The 22,394-nt window shown below is 43.0% G+C and overlaps 1 protein-coding gene across 1 annotated transcript in view; it reads left to right on the forward strand.

Annotated features, from left to right (window-relative positions):
- Window positions 1-3,216: 3,216 nt before the first annotated feature.
- Window positions 3,217-22,394, forward strand: part of LOC311147233 (voltage-dependent R-type calcium channel subunit alpha-1E-like) — a gene marked incomplete at its 3' end in the record, with an annotated part of 124,133 nt that continues 104,955 nt past the window's right edge. Inside the window, 2 exon segments of the mRNA XM_084183895.1 lie at window positions 3,217-3,335; window positions 20,323-20,586. Coding sequence (XP_084040021.1) covers window positions 3,232-3,335; window positions 20,323-20,586 — 368 coding nt within the window. The 5' untranslated portion in view covers window positions 3,217-3,231.

The raw sequence follows: 22,394 nt of genomic DNA on the forward strand, positions 1-22,394 counted from the left end.
TTTCCCATGCAGCCTGTGTAGCCTACGTTGATCTCAGCTAGACTCCTTGGCTACCACTCTCCTGGATTTAGCCGCACAGCACTAATCATCATCACTCAAGGAATCCACGCAAAATCATTTCTAACCATAATCAAAGACAACTTGAGGAATAATAAGAAGAGAAGAAGACAAATTTTGTGTCATTTTGAAAGCAGGTGCTCTGCTGTGAGTCGCAACATGTAGTATGGAGAAAGGGACGTCACTTCAAGGTAAATGTTGTTTTTACAGATCAGTTAATTTATGTTTTCCCAACCTTCCATTACTGTATTCCCTAGAGAACCATTTTAATAAGTTGTTCCTAGTCGTTTAGTATGTTATCTGATTATATTGTAATGCTCTTAATTGGTTGTTTTCGTTCATTTGCACTGTCCATAAACACATCCTATAATTCTAAATATACCTGTTGGAAGCCAGGTTTTTATTATCGCATCGATTCGCAGCCGACCCATGTTTGACACACACCAATTAGGCAAAAGGCAGTATAACTTGCCAACTCTTCTTTCCTACAATTCCAGTACGTGGGCGCACTAATTAAGTGTTGTGCAAGATAACAGGCAAGGAAATGTTTCCAAATTAAAAATGACAGAGAATCTCAATGGAGTGGTTCACTTTATAATGAAGATTGAAAAGGCATGTGGACATCCTGATTGTCTTGTCTATTCTATTATATTCTAGCTACCCCATGGCTTTATGTTTGTGAGGGAAGATGCTCATGGCTTCATTTACATTTTACATTTTAGTCATTTAGCAGACGCTCTTATCCAGAGCGACTTACAGTTAGTGAGTGCATACATTTTCATACTGAATACGGTCTGAATATGTATTTTTTGTTTTTGGATCATTTCAACAGGTCATTGATTTATTTAGCTACTATGACATCTTTCATATGGCAGAATAAATAGTACTACTAATGATCAGCTCATCTATACCTTATGCATTAACTGAAGTCCAGACTGATATGATTCACATCATGTTGGTTCAGGTGTGTCTGACCTATTTCCTACAGCTTCAATGTTGCTTTAATGATAATATGAGGCCAAGGTCCATGACACAAAGCACAACAGAATACAATACATCTCCCCCCTCACCCTTTCACAGTATGCTGGCTGTCACTGGCTGTCCCTCTACTGTAGCCTAGGTGAGGGCAGAGGCAGCTCTGCAGTCATGTCTCCTGTGGCTGTACAGGTCTAATGAGCCTAGCTGCTCATGAGTGACTCACTCTCTCTCCTCTCCCTGTACCTCAGCTCTCCCACACTCCATAATGCTCCTTTCAGATCCTGCTCAATGGAAACGGCCTTGTCTCTCCTCTGTCTCAGACAGTGTCACAGCTAACCACTGTTCTGTTCTCTTGCCAATGCCAACACACTTAAATAGCCAATTGAGGTGCCTGATACATGTGTAGGATCTTAATTTGAGCCAGTTTACTACATCAGGAAAGTAATCCTGCAGCAACACGAAATATGAATTATTATGTGGATTATAATTAATGGACATTTTTGTAGCGGTTTATACATTTTTCGTAACGTAAAATCAAGTCTGAAATTTCAAAGTGGAAATTACAAACTTCAGAAGTCTTTTTAAACCTCAAATACACTACAACTTTTACATTTCCTATATTGCAGGAAAGTTCTACTGCAACAGGGTAATCAAATTAAGATCCTACATCTGTAGATAGTGCAGTATCTGAGGAATTATGACTTTGCTAACGTTTTCAAATGGTATCTGAGAGGATGTTTATTCAGCTTAGAGGGAGCATCTGGGGAGCAGTTTTATGGGGACTCCCCATAGAACAGAGGAAGTCTGTTGTGTGGAGACAGGTGATTGGTCTGTATGGAAAACCACCCATTTCATGGTAAAGATTATAAATACTTGGTTGAGACAAAGGAGATCAGAACAACTTATTATTTTGGGTCGTTGGTCTCCAGATGTCTGCAGATATCTGTAAATTGAAGCTGTAACCCTTTGATATAAATAAACCTTTATGATCAGAGGACAGCGTCAGCGGATTTCCTTGTTCTCACAGCATAATTAGCAACGTTTTCTCGACACAACAATAGGAAAGCAGCCAGGGTAATCCTGTGAGATCCATTGGCGCAAGGAGGTTGATAATGGTGTGATGAACCCCTGGCATTTACATCATCATCCAATTATGTGCTCTTATTCAAGTCATTTTAATATAGTGTATTATTGGGTAGATTTTGTTCATGTAATCAGATTGCAATCAGGAAAGGTGAGGTTAGAGAGGATCAAGTCATTATTTTACTCCTTTGGTTTTCAGCTTGGTTTTCCATCTATCATTCTCCTTCTCCTATTATACTCGAAGTGCTTGGTTCTTTAGTACATATTAGTTATGCATTAGTAGTTAGCTTCACACAAACAGCTGTTAACACTGAAAGAAAATAGGGCTGCATCCAGGGAGATCACTGTACTTTTCTTTTCACCCAATGACTCTTCAGTGAAATATCAATACAGCCTTACGCCTCCACAGGGATCAGACTTTTAACCCCTTTTATTTGACAACATCATCATCACTGAAAGGAACGGACCAATGGTCAGATAAAGGTGACCATTGTGTGCTCCTACATCGATGATGTTAAAGGTTAAAATAGGGAACATCGGCAGGTGGACTCACTGTCTGAGAGTTAGGAGAAAACAAATCTGTCTGGTCTGCATGAGATAAGACTGAACAGGGAATTAATTTTTAGCTTGTTTTTAGCTTCTGGTTATCAGATTGAGTTACAGAAAATAAAAATCAGTTTTCTAAGACTTGTTAATATATTCTCTCTCTCTCTCTCTCTCTTTCTCTCTCTCTAAAATTATGCTGATCCCAGCAGCTCTCCTGTCCAGAGATGCTCACCAGCTCAGCTAAATCTCTCTCTGACGCCAGACCACTGTGCCCCAGCGGGTTTGGCTTCTGATCCCAAAGGCTGCACCACCAGTAGGGGGATGCACGGCACCCGCTCCTCCCTCTCTCTCCCTGAGCCCGAGGCATGGCGTCGGACCCCGAGGCCCAGCGTGGGCACCACCCGTCAGGGGGGCCTAGTTCAGGGGTCCCGCTCCTGCTCCCTGCAGGTTCCCCGCTCCGGCCTGGAGACCCTGGCTCTACCCCCGCGGGCGGCCAGCTTTGATGTCCCTTACAGGGTTGAAAAGGTCGGGTCGGACACAGGCTCAGGGTCTGTGAGCCCCTGTAGTATGCAGAGGAGACGTGGGGGCATTGTGGATCAGAGGGATGTGATCAGAGCCCACGAGTCGCACAAGATGCAGAGCACACCACAGGCCCGCAGGAAAGAGTGGGAGTAAGTACACAAGATAGAGGGGGAGGGGTTCTCTCTTCAGATCTCTGGCATGTGTCAAGATGAAAAGAAATGTGCAGAATGTATCTAATTATTTATAGGAATGCACAGAATAATCAGCCTACATTGAGGTCAGTGGCGTAGCGCAGTTTTGCGGGGCCCACGCAAGGTTCGGGCATGCCCCCCCCCCCCCCCCCCCCCAAATATATTATAATAATTATTATTACTATTTATTATTATATTTTTGCCATGGGGCAGAGAGAAATTACGTTTAACGCAAGCTAGTGTATGCGTAGCTTGCTTGTGGAACATTGAGCTCTGGAGCCTGGAGCTCTGATTACCTCCTTAGCATCACTTGACTGTGGAGTTCCACTCCATCACTGTAGACCCCCACTCATCTCTCTACCCCCCTCTCTCCCCCCACCGCCCCCAACACACCCTCTTCATCATACCGTTCATACAGCACATACTGGTATATACTGGGTTATCTTGTCACTCTCTCTTTGTCGCTGTCTCTCTCATGCTTTCTCTCTCTCATGCTTTCACTCTCATTCTGTCTTTTCCGTGCTCTCTCACTCTGTCATACACACGTACATAATTACTATTTCGTATCCCTACTACACAAGCACACACTCTCTCGCTTCACATCCCCCCACCGCCCCCTCACTCATTCATCATATACAGCCAAACATAATTGGGAGAGTTGTTTATTTTGGGTTGCAACCCAGTGTTCCAATGTGCAACATTCAATGCAACGGGTACTCTCTCAGTCTTGTACTATGGTGTCTATCAGGTTTGGGAATCACTGGGAATTCACCCTTAACAACAGTTTCAGCATGTCAAAATGAGATTCAATTTGGGAACTCACACATTTATTCCCACGCATTCCCCCTGAATTCCACCTCTAGTATTTTTGTAGTCCTAATAGAATGTCCAGCAGAAAGGCCAGACATGAAGGCTTATCTGAATGTAGTGTGCATATCTGACCATTAGAGGATGCCACAGAATAAAACAAAGCAGACCGTAGAAAATCAGATAGATAGTGGAGATGACAATGGAAAGAGAAGTTCTTGTTCTTCCCAGCAGTACCCAAAATGGTTTGGGTATTTGCTATATATGAGCAGTAGAGCAGTAGAGATGGTTATGCTATACAAGTAGTGGATGACTGGTTTCAATAAACGTTGAAGTATTTCTAAGGATCTTACAAAAGGTTACAAATAACTTTTAATGACATATGAGTGTGTGTCTGAAGAGGGACACATTTTTGACACGTGTCACAGGATGGGATGGACCAACCACTTTTGACTGACAGTTGCCATCTTTGAGCAATATTGTACAGGATAGGGATTACTGTAGGAGACATAAACAACATTTTACCATTATCAAAATGCAACTTTGATTGGGGGTGTGGTGTACAGTTAGGTTATGATTAATATATCTGTCTATATAAGCTTCAGTTATTGTTATGTCCAAACCAACAAAACTCAGGAATGTAGCGTGTCTGTTGCTAGGTAACGGAGAAAAAGAAAATCGCTAAAGCCACTCCAATCAGTGTTGGTTGGTGAAAGTCTCTGTCAACAATTACATAAATGCTTTTCAATGTTCTCTTTTAATGTTAATGGGTGTAATAGGAATATTTTTTTAAAGTGCTTATTATAATTTCCTCCTCCAAAATGTTGTGAAGAGATAAATACATCATTAGTTTTTCTGCCATGTCTAGAGAAACATGAGATGCCACCGGAAATGCTCTTCTCCTCTTTGTATCTCCAATACAGAACTTCCTGCTGAAACACATAATAACAGCACACCATTTCTGCCATGACCCCCCTACTGAGGTCATTTTAGTGGAAGTGTAGTGTAGATGTGGACCCCACCTACTTAATCCAGCTACCCCCACCAGAACAGGCTGAAGGTTACTCAGTTGTTCCTGATGCTGTCATAGGAACAACCATGCTAACCCTTCTGATGCTATGTATTATGAAGTGACATCTGAAGGCATGATGATGATGATGATGATGAGCTGACATAATGATGAATGCATGATTATTATGCATGGTGGATTCAATCTGGAAACAAACACAACGTGTTTCTCTGTGCAACTTTGATGATTTGATATTGGATCATGATCGGTTGTTACATCCAACATAGTAAGCTGAGCGTTGTTCATACGCGTTCAGTTTACTTATTTTATTTTGTATTGTTTGAAGGTGGTATTGGCCCTTCCGTTTATCTAGAGGGACTGAAACCTTGACGTGATGTGCTTGAAGCGGAGTTGCCCTGGGGAAGAAACTGATTTCTGTAGGAAGAGGTTGCTCTATTGTGCAACATGGCTTTTGTTGGCAAAATGAAAAGAACAGAGCAGAAATTCAAGAGAGCTGTGTCGCTATGGAAACAACTGTTAAGATAGAGAAAAAGGAATGTCATGTTTATAGAAATTGACAAATATTGAGTGTTTTTTTTTTGTGCTTTATGTAATGGAGGTTTATGTAAAACAGATAGCTGGATTTAAATACGCAATTTTTAGTTTACATTTCTCCCTCCCTCTTTCTCGCTCCCCCTTCCCTCTCTCTCTCTCTCTCTCTCTCTCTCTCTCTCTCTCTCTCTCTCTCTCTCTCTCTCTCTCTCTCTCTCTCTCTCTCTCTCTCTCTCTCTCTCTCTCTCTCTCTCTCTCTCTCTCTCTCTCTCTCTCTCTCTCTCTCTCTCTCTCTCTCTCTCTCCTTATCTGCACATGCAGTATACATCACATACAGTATACCCATTCATCCCAATTCTCTTGGGATGAAGTGGTGGTCATTTGTTAGACCCATCTCCACATCTCCCTGAGTCCCCATTGGGAAGGGAAGGACAGCGGCAGATGGAATGAGCCTGGTTGCCAAATTAGGTCTCCATCACACTCTGAACTAGTGTTAAAGCCCCTGCTTTCTTCTCCTCTCCCTCAAAAAGGGGGCAGCCCCTCAATATCTATTTCATGATCTATTTTTATTTCAGACATGATATTCCCATACTAGCACAATGACCTGGATTGGTTAAATGTTTTTAATAGTAGCCTACAAGTCTGTCTTCATTAATAAAAATATCTCAATGCGCTCAGTGTGTAGCCTAAAGCTAATACAGTCACCTCTAAAAGTATTGGCACCCTTGATAAAGATGAGCAAAAAAGACTGTATGAAATAATACAAGGGGGAAATTACATTGAGCTCCAAAAGTATTGGGACAGTGACACATTTTGTGTTGTTTTGGCTCTGTAGTCCAGCACTTTGGATTTGAAATGATACAATGACTATGAGGTTAAAGTGCAGACTGTCAGCTTTAATTTGAGGGTATTTCTATCCATAGCGGGTGAACCGTTTAGAAATTACCCCCAAGACATGCTGACCTCTCACCATTATAATACCAGGGGAGGTTAGAATTTTGGGGGGTGTATGATAATATATTTGTGCGTCTGTAACTTTATCACTCATCATTATTCACGATTCATTCAGGATTATCCGTAATCATGGTAGCATCCACATTAATGTACAGTGGGGAAAAAAAGTATTTAGTCAGCCACCAATTGTGCAAGTTCTCCCACGTAAAAAGATGAGAGAGGCCTGTAATTTTCATCATAGGTACACGTCAACTATGACAGACAAAATGAGAAAAAAAATCCAGAAAATCACATTGTAGGATTTTTAATGAATTTATTTGCAAATTATGGTGGAAAATAAGTATTTGGTCAATAACAAAAGTTTCTCAATACTTTGTTATATACCCTTTGTTGGCAATGACACAGGTCAAACGTTTTCTGTAAGTCTTCACAAGGTTTTCACACACTGTTGCTGGTATTTTGGCCCATTCCTCCATGCAGATCTCCTCTAGAGCAGTGATGTTTTGGGGCTGTCGCTGGGCAACACAGACTTTCAACTCCCTCCAAAGATTTTCTATGGGGTTGAGATCTGGAGACTGGCTAGGCCACTCCAAGACCTTGAAATGATTCTTACGAAGCCACTCCTTCGTTGCCCGGGCGGTGTGTTTGGGATCATTGTCATGCAAACTTCAGACGGGCCTGGAGCACTGCAGGATTTGAGTCCCTGGCGGCGTAGTGTGTTACTGATGGTAGGCTTTGTTACTTTGGTCCCAGCTCTCTGCAGGTCATTCACTAGGTCCTCCCGTGTGGTTCTGGGATTTTAGCTCACCGTTCTTGTGATCATTTTGACCCCACGGGGTGAGATCTTGCGTGGAGCCCCAGATCGAGGGAGATTATCAGAGGTCTTGTATGTCTTCCATTTCCTAATAATTGCTCCCACAGTTGATTTCTTCAAACCAAGCTGCTTACCTATTGCAGATTCAGTCTTCCCAGCCTGGTGCAGGTCTACAATTTTGTTTCTGGTGTCCTTTGACAGCTCTTTGGTCTTGGCCATAGTGGAGTTTGGAGTGTGACTGTTTGAGGTTGTGGACAGGTGTCTTTTATACTGATAACAAGTTCAAACAGGTGCCATTAATACAGGTAACGAGTGGAGGACAGAGGAGCCTCTTAAAGAAGAAGTTACAGGTCTGTGAGAGCCAGAAATCTTGCTTGTTTGTAGGTGACCAAATACTTATTTTCCACCATAATTTGCAAATAAATTCATTAAAAATCCTACAATGTGATTTTCTGGAGAAAAAAAATCTCAATTTGTCTGTCATAGTTGACGTGTACCTATGATGAAAATTACAGGCCTCTCATCTTTTTAAGTGGGAGAACTTGCACAATTGGTGGCTGACTAAATACTTTTTTTTCCCACTGTACATGTATTTAGAAACATATTATATTCTTATTTATAATTAAAGTGACTCCAAAATGACACAATACATTATTTACCACTTAGTTATCACTTTTGCCTTATGGCAAGGTGCTCCATCATGCTGGAAAAGGCATTGGTCATCACCAAACTGTTCTTGGATGGTTGGGAGAAGTTGCTCTCGGAGGATGTGTTGGTACCATTCTTTATTCATGGCTGTGTTCTTAGGCAAAATTGTGAGTGAGCCCACTCCCTTGGCTGAGAAGCAACCCCACACATGAATGGTCTCAGGATGCTTTACTGTTGGCATGACACAGGACTGATGGTAGCGCTCACCTCGTATTCTCCGGACAAGGTGTTTTCTGGATGCCCCAAACAATCGGAAAGGGGATTCATCAGAGAAAATGACTTTACCCCAGTCCTCAGTAGTCCAATCTCTGTACCTTTTGCAGAATATCAGTCTGTCCCTGATGTTTTTCCTGGAGAGAAGTGGCTTCTTTGCTGCCCTTCTTGACACCAGGCCATCCTCCAAAAGTATTCGCCTCACTGTGTGTGCAGATGCACTCACACCTGCCTGCTGCCATTGCTGAGCAAGCTCTGCACTGGTGGTGCCCCGATCCCGCAGCTGAATCAACTTTAGGAGGCGGTCCTGGCGCTTGCTGGACTTTCTTGGGGGCCCTGACGCCTTCTTCACAACAATTGAACCTCTCTCCTTGAAGTTCTTGATGATCCGATAAATGGTTGATTTAGGTGCAATCTTACAAGCAGCAATATCCTTGCCTGTGAAGTCCTTTTTGTGCAAAGCAATGATGACGGCACGTGTTTCCTTGAAGGAAACCATGGTTAACAGAGGAAGAACAATGATTTCAAGCACCACCCTCCTTTTAAAGCTTCCAGTCTGTTATTCTAACTCAATCAGCATGACAGAGTGATCTCCAGCCTTGTCCTCGTCAACACTCTCACCTGTGTTAACGAGAAAATCACTGACATGATGGCAGCTGGTCCTTTTGTGGCAGGGCTGAAATGCAGTGGATTAAGTATATTTTCATGGCAAAGAGGGACTTTGCAATTAATTTCAATTGATCTGATCACTCTTCATGATATTCTGGAGTATATGCAAATTGCCTTTATCAAAACTGAGGCAACAGACTTTGTGAAAATTAGTATTTGTGTCATTCTCAAAACTTTTGACCACGACTGTACATTGACTTCAATACAAAACCTAGGAGGCTCATGGTTCAAGACAAAGGAGATGATTGTGGACTACATGAAAAGGAGGACCAAGCACTCCCCCATTCTCATAGACAGGTTGCAGGTTGAGAGCTTCAAGTTCCTTGGTGTCCACATCACCAACAAACTATCATGGTCCAAACACACCAAGACAGTCGTGAAGAGGGCATGACAAAGCCTATTCCCCCTCAGGAGACTGAAAAGATTTGGCATGGGTCCTCAGATCCTCAAAAAGATCTACAGCTGCACCATCGAGAGCATCCTGACTGGTTGCATCACTGCCTGGTATGGCAACTGCTCAGCCTCCGACCGCAAGGCACTACAGAGGGTAGTGCGTACGGCCCAGTACATCACTGGGGCCAAGCTTCCTGCCATCCAGGTCCTCTATACCAGGTGGTGTCATTGGAAGGCCCTAAAAATGGTCAAAGACTCCAGCCACCCTAGTCATAGACTGTTCTCTCTGCTATCGCACGGCAAGCGGTACCGGAGCGCCAAGTCTAGGTCCAAAAAGCTTGTTAACAGCTTCTACCCCCAAGCCATAAGACTCCTGAACATCTAATCAAATGGCTACCCGGACTATTTGCATTGCTGCCACTCTCTGTTTATTATCGATACATAGTCACTTTAACTCTACCTACATGTACATATTACCTCAATTACCTCAACTAACCTGTGCTCCCGCACATTGACTCTGTACCGGTACCCCCTGTATATAGCCTCGCTACTATTATTTTACTGCTGCTCTTTAATTATTTGTTATTTCTTTATTTTTTTACTTATCAATTTTTTTACTTAAAACTGCATTGTTGGTTAAGGGCTTGTAAGTAAGCATTTCACTGTAAGGTATACAGCTGTTGTATTCGGCGCATGTGACAAATACGATTTGATTTTATTCTCACCCCCTTCCATAGACTTACAAAGTAATTATGACAACTTCCGGAGGACGTCCTCCAACCTATCACAGGTTTTGCAGCATGAACTGACATGTTGTCCACCCAATCAAAGGATCAGATAATTAATTTAGTACTGAAAGCATAAGCTACAGCTAGCTAGGACTGCAATGTACATAATGTGGTGAGTAGTTGACTCAAAGAGAGAGAAAGAAAATAGTTGAAGAGTTTTGAACAAATTAATGTTTTCCTAAATGAAGGAGAAGCAAGAGAGAAATAGAGGGAGAGAGAGAGATTTTGTACTTTTTTTTCAGTTTCACTTACTTAGCTAGCAAATACAGCTAGCTGGTTTAGCCTACTGAAACACCCTGCTCAAACAGAGGGATGCTATGTTAGCTAGCTGGCTATGACTATCCAACACAACACTGGAACTCTTCCAAGTCAAGGTAAGCTTGAGGTGAAAGGAGGAGAACGCATAATGTAGATGCGAGAAAGAATACAATGTGGCTGCTATGACACTGTGAACTGTGTTTACGCATGATCAGGGGTGTATTCATTCCACCGATTCTGTTGAACAGAAGAAAACGGAACAAAACGGGGATAAACATACCTGAATTTGTTCATTAGAAACTCTTGTTTGCAACTGTTGGACTAATGATTACACCCACTATCAGTTAGATGCAGGCAAGAGTGTGCAAGGCATTATTGAATGTCACTGTCTGTCCATGTGTCACTGTCTGTCATATCAAATTTGTCTCTCGACCTGTGTGCACCTACGTTGTAAACTTTCATTCATAGGTTGTTGCAACCTCATGATGGGTATAGGGAAATTTTGAGTATCATGTAATAGCCTAAACCTATCACTGTTACATTTAACTGGGTGAATGGAATATGAATGACAGTCATCCATTATGCTGTAATAGAAATAAGGCCATGCTCATGAAAAAACATCGTCCTCCCTCATCTGAAATGGCACTGTCCGCCACTGGAATATGTCAGATATTTTGTTTATTTATACAACAATTTAATGTGTTATTACTGTGCTTCATCTAATAGCTGAACCAAATGATTGCAGTTGAGATTACATTAAAGTACATGGTGCAAGTTATCAATGCCATTTGAGATTCTATGCAGATCATTATAGCAATTGTGAAGATTTCCACAGACCAGCGACCCTGAACATGCACGCTTTCTCTTATTATATAAGAAGAAATGTATTGTTACAGTAACCTCAAAATGTGGCCATGGATGTGTTACTTATTTTAAGGTTGAATAAACACATGTTACATAACATTAGTTTGTAAGATAGCCTTAACATTTGCCTTTTACAGCAGTGGGCTAAATCAGGGTCACACAGTATTTCTTGGTAGTCTTAAACAAATCTACTTTGAAACAAAAGTATACACCTCACACACATGGTTATGGGCTTAAAAAAAGACACCTGTACCATGTCAGATATAGAGGTGAAATGTATTCAATTTTGAATTTGTATCCCAATATTACACTTTATATTCATCACAGAAGACTGAAATATAACAAAACGGTTTACATAGAAACACCAGATTTCCAGTGTTTAAAAAAGAAAATATGTTTATTAATTATGAAATTATGAAAAATATTAATAACATTCCACCCATGAGGCCACAGATTTGGGTAATTTGACTGCAGGAAAGGGCTACGCTATTTACTCGCTTACAAAAATTGTTGAACTGTGTTTAAATAATAATAAAAATAATATGCCATTTAGCAGACGCTTTTATCCAAAGCGACTTACAGTCATGCGTGCATACATTTTTGTGTATGGGTGGTCCCGGGGATCGAACCCACTACCTTGGCGTTACAAGCGCCGTGCTCTACCAGCTGAGCTACAGAGGACCACCCATACACAAAAACTATCTACTGCTTGGATAGTTAGATCTGAGCCACTGGCTTAATCCTTTTATTGTATTTATTTAACTTGTATTTTTTGGTTGAGATGACTTGAATCCAACATATCATTTGTTAACTTGTAGACAAGTTAATAGGTTATTTAATATATTGCAAAAGTGTTATTGAATTGTGTTGGCTGTCAAAGCAAACAAATATCAACATTTAAAGGAGATGTTTCTTCTGCTTGGATAGCTCCATCTGCGCCACTGAGTCTGGCTTTAATCCCAGTTTGTCTACAAATTAATAATTGACATGTTAGACTCACGTCTCCATTTCAAACAAAAATCTAAGTTAAAGAATAGAATCAAATCAAATCAAACTTTAAATGCATTTAAGTCTCCCGAGTGGCGCAGTGGTCTAAGGCACTGCATCACAGTGCTAGCTGTGCCACTAGAGATCCTGGTTCGAATCCAGGCTCTGTCGTAGCCGGCCGCGACCGGGAGACCCATGGGGCGGCGTGCAATTGGCCCAGGGTAGGGGAGGGAATGGCTGGCAGGGATGTAGCTCAGTTGATAGAGCATGGTGTTTGCAACGCCAGAGTTGTGGGTTTGATTCCCACAGGGGGTATGAAAAAAAAAAATGTTTCCACTAACTGTAAGTCGCTCTGGATAAGAGCGTCTGCTAAAATGTAAAACACAGTTTGATTGGATTTTTATCCTATTCCAGTGCCGATTTTAGCATGTAAATCTTGGTGGGGGAAAAAAATAACATTGGAGCAAAGCCACTAAACAATACACTAATTTCACTATAACGGTGGCCACAAACTGTTAGGGCCTACATAATGCTGTCCCAACAGCAGTCCCAACACCTTACCACTGCTACACCTGGCTATCAGTGAGCCTTGTCTGGCACTGAAACAGTTCATTCAGTCAAATTTACTGCCTTTAAAAAAAACATAGTTGATATGGCTGACTTGCTTAAACAAATATGGTTTCTACTGACAATTGAGAAGTACAAATTATGGCATAAGGGGACGACGAGCGGATAAGATGCAATCCGTAATTTCGATTAAGACATTAATGAGCGAGCTAGAACGGACGTAGTCAATGCAACTATTTGTTCAGCACTTTTGAAATGTACAACGACACAATTCAGAACATGGGCTGTTCTTACAGTATTTTCCCTGTACACCAAGTCAGAACCGTAGGATAAATGAAGGGGCATATAAGCAGACAAGGAAAGCTCTTACAATATTCAATGATGACATTTCTCTAAAACAGGCTATAGGCTACATGTGCACCACCAAGTCAGAACAGTAGGCTAAGTTATGAGGGGAAAAGGGACCAAATTATTAGGGTGAGGCACATGGGCTACTAACAGCTTACTACACAACATACACTTAGTATTACTTTCTTAGCTACAGTATACATATCTCCCTGGCATATTACATCATTTATGCAGCAGCATACAATACATTTTTGGACTCACCTTGTTGTGCTGTGCTCACTTGAACAGGAAGGTGGTGCGGCGGTCCTTCTTGTGGGCAAATTTTTTCATCCAACTTTGTCATCAAAGTCTGGCATTCTCTGGATTTATGGTGCTTTAAAGACAACTGGGAACTTGGAAAAAAAAACAAGGTTGAATCACGACATCAGTGATCTTCAGGTTGCAGCTCTAGATAGAGGCCCGAATTTCCGACTTGGAATTCCGAGTTGGATGACCATTCAAAACGTATTTTCCCAGTCGGAGCTAGTTCTTTTCAGAGTTCCCAGTTGTCTTGAAGTCACAGAAGTCTGAGATTTTCCAGTTACAAGTTTTCAGTTGTTTTGAATGTGGCAGAAGGAATGCTGGATTGACAGCATAGCCAATGTTGAATGTTTATCCTTTTAAGCTTGGAAAATAGTCCCTTAAACCCAGACTTGGACCACACACACACTCCACTGAATAGCTGGCTAGTGATTGCTTTGCAATGCTTGCAGTTAGCCACTGATTCCTTCCAAACCACTCATTATTGAATTTGTGATTTCCAACATGTTGTGTAATGTTTATGTCCAATGGCCGATGAGCACCGATACTTTTTATCTATAATTTCTCTTCATCATTTCACTTCATACGACAAGGATTGAAAAGGATTTGCCAGTAGATTGTTGACTTGATTCATGATGATGACTGCTAGCTTGCTAGCTAAGATTTTGAAAGTATGATGTTGACATAATCAGTCCAATCAAAGCTACGGTAGATATAACGTGATTTGATGTCATTTTATCTGTGGCCAATGACCTTGAGCCTTCTTGGATGGGCAATTCTAATGTAACTCTATGGCAGCACCCAAGAGGCTTGAATTTTCGAGCTCTCCCCGTAGATTTATCTTTACATTGTTTGCAAATTGATATGTTACACATATTAATGCCAAAATAACATGCAAAACAGGCAACAAAAAAATATATGAATATATATATATATATATATATATATATATATATATATATATATATATATATATATATACACAGTGAGGGAAAAAAGGATTTGATCCCCTGCTGATTTTGTACGTTTTCCCACTGACAAAGAAATGATCAGTCTATAATTTTAATGGTAGGTTTATTTGAACAGTGAGAGACAGAATAACAACAACAAAATCCAGAAAAACGCATGTCAAAAATTTTATAAATTGATTTGCATTTTAATGAGGGAAATAAGTATTTGACCCCCTCTCAATCAGAAAGATTTCTGGCTCCCAGGTGTCTTTTATACAGGTAACGAGCTGAGATTAGGAGCACACTCTTAAAGGGAGTGCTCCTAATCTCAGTTTGTTACCTGTATAAAAGAGACCTGTCCACAGAAGCAATCAATCAATCAGATTCCAAACTCTCCACCATGGCCAAGACCAAAGAGCTGTCCAAGGATGTCAGGGACAAGATTGTAGACCTACACAAGGCTGGAATGGGCTACAAGACCGTCGGCAAGCAGCTTGGTGAGAAGGTGACAACAGTTGGTGCGATTATTCGCAAATGGAAGAAACAGAAAATAACTGTCAATCTCCCTCGGCCTGGGGCTCCATGCAAGATCTCACCTCGTGGAGTTGCAATGATCATGAGAACGGTGAGGAATCAGCCCAGAACTACACAGGAGGATATTGTCAATGATCCCAAGGCAGCAGGGACCATAGTCACCAAGAACACAATTGGTAACACACTACTTATTCTAAAACTGATTAAATAAAATAACATCCTCAGCAATCTACACACAATACCCCATGATGACAAAGCCTAAACAGGTTTTTAACAGCCTTATTTACGTAAATATTCAGACCCTTTGCTATGAGACTCGAAATGGAGCTCAGGTGCATCATTTTCCATTGACTATCCTTGAGATGTTTCTAGAACTTGATTGGAGTCCACCTGTGGTAAATTAAATTGATTGGACATGGTTTGGAAAGGCACACACCTGTCTATATAAGGTCCCACAGTTGACAGTGCATATCAGAGCAAAAACCAAGCCATGAGGTTTGAATGGAATTGTCCGTAGAGCTCCGAGACAGGATTGTGTCGAGGCACAGATCTGGTGAAGGGTACCAAAATATGTCTGCAGCATTGAAGGTCCCCAAGAACACAGTGGCCTCCATCATTCTTAAATGGAAGAAGTTTGGAACTGTCACGTTCCTGTTCCTCGCACCAGGCCAGTGGTGCGTGTTCCCAGTCCGGTACGGCCCGTGCCTGCTCCCCGCACCAAGACAGTGGTGCGTGTCGCCAGTCCGGCCCGGCCCATTCCTGCTCCTCGCACCAAGCCAGTGGTGCGTGTTCCTAGTCCGGTCCGGCCCTGTCTGGGCCCTGGTGTGGGAGACCCCGAACCTGGAGAGGGGCTGACGTCTGGGTCTGGACTAGAGCCGCTGACCGGAGCTGGACTAGGCACCGGTGGAGTGGACTGCTCTGGCTCCGGAGTGGAGCTGCTGACCGGAGCTGGACCGTGCACCGGTGGAGCGGACTGCTCTGGCTCCAGAGTGGAGCTGCTGACCGGAGCTGGACTAGACCCTGGTGGAGCGGACGCTCTGGCTCCGGAGTGGAGCCGCTGACTGGAGCTGGACCGGGCACCGGTGGAGCGGACTGCTCTGGCTCCGGATTGGAGCCACTGACCGGAGCTGGATCAGGCACCGGTGGAGCGGGCATGGTCCGTGCCGGACTGGACACATGCACCACTGGTCTGGTGCGAGGAGCAGGCACGGGCCAGACCGGACTAGGAACACGCACCACTGGCTTGGTGCGAGGAGCAGGAACAGGCCGGGCTGGACTGGCGACACGCACCACTGGCTTGGTGCGGGGAGCAGGCACGGGCCGTCCCGGACTGGGAACACGCACCACTGGCCTGGTGCGAGGAACAGGAACGGGCCGGGCCGGACTGGGAACACGCACCACTGGTCTGGTGCGAGGAACAGGAATGGGCCGGGCCGGACTGGGGACACACACCACTGGCTTGGTGCGGGGAGCAGGTACGGGTCGTACCTGGCTGGCGACACGCACCACTGGCTTGGTGCGAGGAGCAGGAACGGGCCGGGCCGGACTGGGGACACACACCACTGGCTTGGTGCGAGGAGCAGGTACGGGCCGTACAGGACTGGTGAGGTGCGCTGGTGACACAGTGCGTAGAACCGGAGCAGGATATACTGGACCTTGGAGGCGCACTGGAGACCAGGAGCGTTGAGCCGGCACAACCCGTCCTGGCTGGCTGCCCACTTTCGCACGACACATGCGGGGCGCTGGCACAGAGCGCACTGGGCTGTGCATGTGCACTAGCGATGCAGTGCGTATCTCCGCATACATGGGTTCCTCAATTAACCCACGCTCCTTATGTTGCCTAACCAGCTCCTCTCTCCGTGCATCTACTTCCTCCTTCTCCCTACGAGCCTCCTGCAGTGCCTCCTCTTGAATGGAGCTCTCCCGCTCTATTCTCGCTATCAGCCCCCGTAATGTGGTGGCCTCCTCTCTTACCCTGCAGATCCGATCCTTCTCTCTCTCTCGGCAATTCTCCTCCAGTGAGAACTCCTCCGGGAGCCCCCACGAGTTAGGGAACAGAAACTCATCGTCGTCGTCATCCTCCGACTCCTCAGTATAAAACTGTTCCCACTCTTGTTCCCATGGTCGTAGGGACTCAACCTGGAAACCCACCGGGTGCAGTGGTCGGGGCTCTTCTCTCTCGCTCCCCGACCACCCCTTTAGCCCCCCTAAAAATGGTTCTTGGGGCTGCCTCTCTGGCTTCCTCCTGGGCCGGCGCCCTCTGTGTTGCTGTTGCTCCTCTCCTGCCTGGGCATCTACCTTCGCCCATGGTCCTTTCCCCGCAAATATCTCCTCCCAAGACCACATCTTCCCCACCTGTGTCCAGGGTGTTTGCTCCTGGGCACGCTGCTTGGTCCGTGTTTGGTGGGATCTTCTGTCACGTACGTTGAAGGATGGGTCAGACCAAGGCGCTGCGTGAAATGCATACATGTTTATTATAAAGATAAACACATGAACAAAAACAACAAAACAACGTAACGTGAAGTCCTCAGGCTAAACACAAAACAAGCCTCTACACGGAACAAGATCCCACAACTAATGATAACAAACAGGCTACTAAAGTATGATCCCCAATCAGAGACAACGAGCGACAGCTGCCTCTAATTGGGAATCACACCCGGCCAAACATAGAAATACAAAACCTAGAATGAGAACATAGAAATAATAACCTAGATCTCCACACCCTGACTCAACATACAAGAGTCCCATTAGTCAGGGCGTGACAGGAACCACCAAGACTCTTCCTAGAGCTGGCCACCCGGCCAAACTGAGCAATCGGGGGAGAAGGGCCTTGGTCAGGGAGGTGACCAAGAACCCGATGGTCACTCTGACAGAGCTCTGGAGTTCCTCTGTGGAGATGGGAGAACCTTCCAGAAGGACAACCATCTCTGCCGCACTCCACCAATCAGGCCTTTATGGTAGAATGGCCAGACGGAAGCCACTCCTCAGTAAAAGGCACATGACAGCCCGCTTGGAGTTTGCCAAAAGGCACCTGAAGACTCTCAGACCATGAAAAATAAGATGATCTGATCTGATGAATTCAAGATTGAACTCTTTGGCCTGAGTGCCAAGCGTCACGTATGGAGGAAACCTGGCACCATCCTTACGGTTAAGCATGGTGGTGGCAGCATCATGCTGTGGGGATGTTTTTCAGCGGCAGGGACTGGGAGACTAGTCAGGATCAAGGGAAAGATGAATGGAGCAAAGTACAGAGAGATCCTTGATCGTGACCACGATTCCTGCCTTCTGCGAAGGTGAAATAAACACCTGCCGCGCTCTGTGCGTGAATCTACACCTTTTTCTCCCTGAGTATTCATTACAGGTGCTTCAACAAAGTACTGAGTAAAGGGTCAGAATACTTATGTAAATGTATATTTTCAGTTTTTTTATTTTTATAAATTAGCAAACATTTCTAAAAACCTGTTTTTGCTTCGTCATTGTGGGGTATTGTGTGTAGATTGATGAGGATAAAAAAACAATTTAATCAATTTTAGAATAAGGCTGTAACCTAACGAAGTGGAAAAAGTCAAGGGGTCTGAATACTTTCCGAAGGCACTGCACATTTAATTTGCTCTGTTGAGCCTACCCTTTGGACTTCGATAGCAACAGTGAATCTATTAATTGGAGATTTATCAACAATCATTCTCACTATATTACATTGGTTATAGTCAGTGACAAATATCAAAGATAAGCAGGGCTGGTTAAAACCCTGGATGGAAGACATAGTTGTAGATAGGTCAACTCTCCAGTAGAAGGTGCTTCCCGGCCTATGGTTTTTTTCTTATAGTTGATATTACTTTGATGATATGATGTTGTTTAATACAATATTTGTCTATTATGAAAATTGGTTACCATGATGACATATTCCTATGGTAGAAATGTACCCTCAAAACAACAGTTTATGACTTTTTTCAAATCCAATGTATTGTCCATGTAGATTCCACATCACAATACCTTAACAACGTTGATTTAACCAGTTGGTGCCCAGTGGGAGGCTAGTGTTATGTTAGTGGTTCTATAGAAACCTTTACAGTTCATGTTGATGGTGTGTTCACTGATGCAATGACTGTCACCTAGTGGTACAAATGACACACCTAATGTTTTGCAGAAAACGTTTCGAAATGCATTGCAGAGAAAGAGGCCTACAGTATGTGTATCTACCTGTATTTTACTATAACATAAGGCTCACAGATAGGATAACTAATGTGTTCCTTAAATTTCAAAGGCGATTCCACCCCGCCCTTCTACCCACCCCCTTATGAATTATGCTTCTTGCTATAAATGTAGAACTTACAAGAACCTGCAAATGGTGTGGATAATGGATTTATATAATGCATAGTTCATGTGTATTTTTGGAAAGTGACAATTTTGAGAAAATGTCAGCGTATATCCTTGAACGCTGAAAGATGTATTGCCATGGAAACGGAAATATGATTTTCTATCTCATGATAATTCTCATTCAGATGGATGTTGAAAATTGCCACACTGAAAGACGTGGGAGGGGGTTGCGCAAGCGTGCGGGAGCTCGCGCTTCATAGAGAGGCAGGTGATCACATTGAAAGATAAGCGTGCGCCTATCAAACCAGTATTATCGCGCCAAATGTTTATCTCTACAATTACATTTCTGATTGATAAGCGGATAAAGGAATGCAAAAATGTTTTAGTATACCAATCGTTTCAGAAGGTTACCAATATCGAATTTGGCTGGACGAGAGGAGATGCTTAAAGTAGTTGGAGACGAAAATCAACTTGGTTTAGGCTAAACATGCATTCTATAGTGTACGTAACTCAAGTTAATAATGTTTAGAAAGTCGGTGGATCCAATGATGTGCTTATGTTGAAACTTGCCTGGAGCGAGGCTGACAATCACTTTTCACTCGCCCGGACAGATGGGGATGATTGATAGGCTATAGATTGAGAGATTTTACAATCCGTGTAACCGAATCGTTATACATAATGGAATTTGTATTAAAACGCATCACGAATTTTACCTTTTGTAGTTTACTTCAGCATGGAATGACATTACATGTAACTTTTTGGGGGGTAATATTGGCGCTCCAACAGGTCGTCTCAGGCTGTCAATGGATTGAAAGTGGATATTTTACTATTTCAACCCATTAGCTTTTTCATCTGTTTTGATATACAAGAAAACAACATTTAGCAAGTCTCATCCTCGTTTTTTCTTCCATAGAATGGCTCGGTTTGGAGACGAGGTTCAGATGGCGATGGATTCCCGAGACTCCGGGGACCCGGAGCGCGGGGAGGACGGCGGGGACACGGCTTCAGGTACAGGGTCAGGGACGCTGAAACAAACCAAAGCAGCGAGGGCGCGCACAATGGCTCTTTACAACCCAATTCCCCACCGGCAGAACTGCCTCACGGTCAACAGGTCCCTCTTTATATTCGCCGAGGACAATTTAATTCGGAAAACTGCCAAGAGGATCATAGAATGGCCATATCCTTCCTTATACTATACAGACTCACTCTCACTCACAAGTTAGGCTTACCTCCTGAATATCACAGCACTTAAGAGTAGTTTTCCGTTGTCAAAAAGTATTGCTTATAGCTACATTGACTTTAGTGCAGTTCAGCACCATGGAAAGCGCCATACTTATCTAGTGCGCCATTCTACAAATGTTTCACTATTGGAATTTAGTGAATTTAGTTGTTTGGACTTCACATTCTTGACTGGGTTAGCAGGTTATATAATGGCTGGCCTCAGTCATCACTGTAGTTGTTCAGATTTGATTGGACTGTTATTAGGCCCTGTGCAATCTGTTATTTGATGAGGTACAGCACATTTGTCTTTGTCTATTAGTCCAATATTACTGTCTGTTTGTCAGTCTGTCAATCTATCATTTTTTCCATTTTTCATGACAACTATTTTAAATAGCTGGCCTACCTTCTGTACCTTTATCCATCTCCCTCAAACCCATAGATTTACCTATTGTGCTATAAAATGCTGTGTGAATGTGAGCTGGCTGTGCTCACTGAAGTTAACAGAACATGCATGTGATGATCAGCTCTGCATACTGTGGGTGTAGGTTGTAGGCATATCTCTTGCTGCCTTGGTGCATGATGGAATATAAACATGAGTAGGAGTCAGGACAAATGCATTATTCTTTTCACTTATGCGTTTTCCTACATGAATATCTGTCCTTGTAGGTCATTGCAGATACTTTTAGAGTTGAGGAAGGGCTACTACACCACTACAGTGATCTGCTTAACTAAGCAAAACTAGTTTTTTTTGTTGCCTTTTCTATGCTATCTATCAATATCCACCAAAGAGACAGAGACTGCTTCGTTGTGTAATGCTAGTACTTAAGAGTATAACTCTTATAGCCGTACAGGTGTAGGATTTTAATTTGATCACCCAATTGCAGGAGAACTTTCCTGCAATGCAGGAAATTTAAAACTTGTAGTGTATATATAGAGGTTTAAAAAGGCTTCTGAAGTTTGTAATTTCCACTTTGAAATTGCAGACTTGATCTTACGAAAAACATATAAACCCCTACAAAACTGTCCATTAATTATAATCCACATAATAATTCACATTTCCTGTTTCTGCAGGATTACTTTCCTGCTGTATGAAACTGGCTCAAATTAAGATCCTACATCTGTACCAATACTTTCTTGTGCTTTACATTGTAGCAATACAGATAATGCATTGATTCCATAATGCAATTCACTGCTCTTTTGAGTATTATCATACTCATACACTGTGTCACTCTCCTGCTTGCTGTTATCTAACCATCATCCCAGTTGTTGTGTGGGTGTGGGACCAGAGTGGTCAAGGCAAGTTTAACACAGAGGGTTGGAGGTATAATTGTGAGACTGAGTGTTCAGGACCAGATAGTTTTTTTTTCTGCACTTGATTGAGCTTTTATGAGGCAATGGACCTAATAGAATTTTCCCCAAAGTGCAAATCGTATACACTTGGCACTTCCAGGCAGGCTCAATCAAACGCTTAAAGTATTTGAAAGAAAACTGTACTTTGTGAGCCCAGGTCTGGTAGTTGGTGGTGAATATTAATTCAAGTGACTGTGAGTGACTAATGGGAGTCATGAATCTGGAGAGTATTATTTTGTTGAGGAGTATTATTTTGTTCTCTGGATTGGCTATTTTTAAGTAGTTTGAGTCGTGCTGACATGATGTGGACTCATTCACAGTAGCTCCCAGAGGCCCCCGCCACATCCCACCGTAGTGAGTTAATGACACCATTTTCACTCAAGGCTAGAAATGAATAATGAAGGAGAGAGTGTC

Source organism: Coregonus lavaretus (genome assembly GCF_964263955.1).
Source record: "Coregonus lavaretus genome assembly, chromosome: 19".
NCBI classification, from domain to species: domain Eukaryota; kingdom Metazoa; phylum Chordata; class Actinopteri; order Salmoniformes; family Salmonidae; genus Coregonus; species Coregonus lavaretus.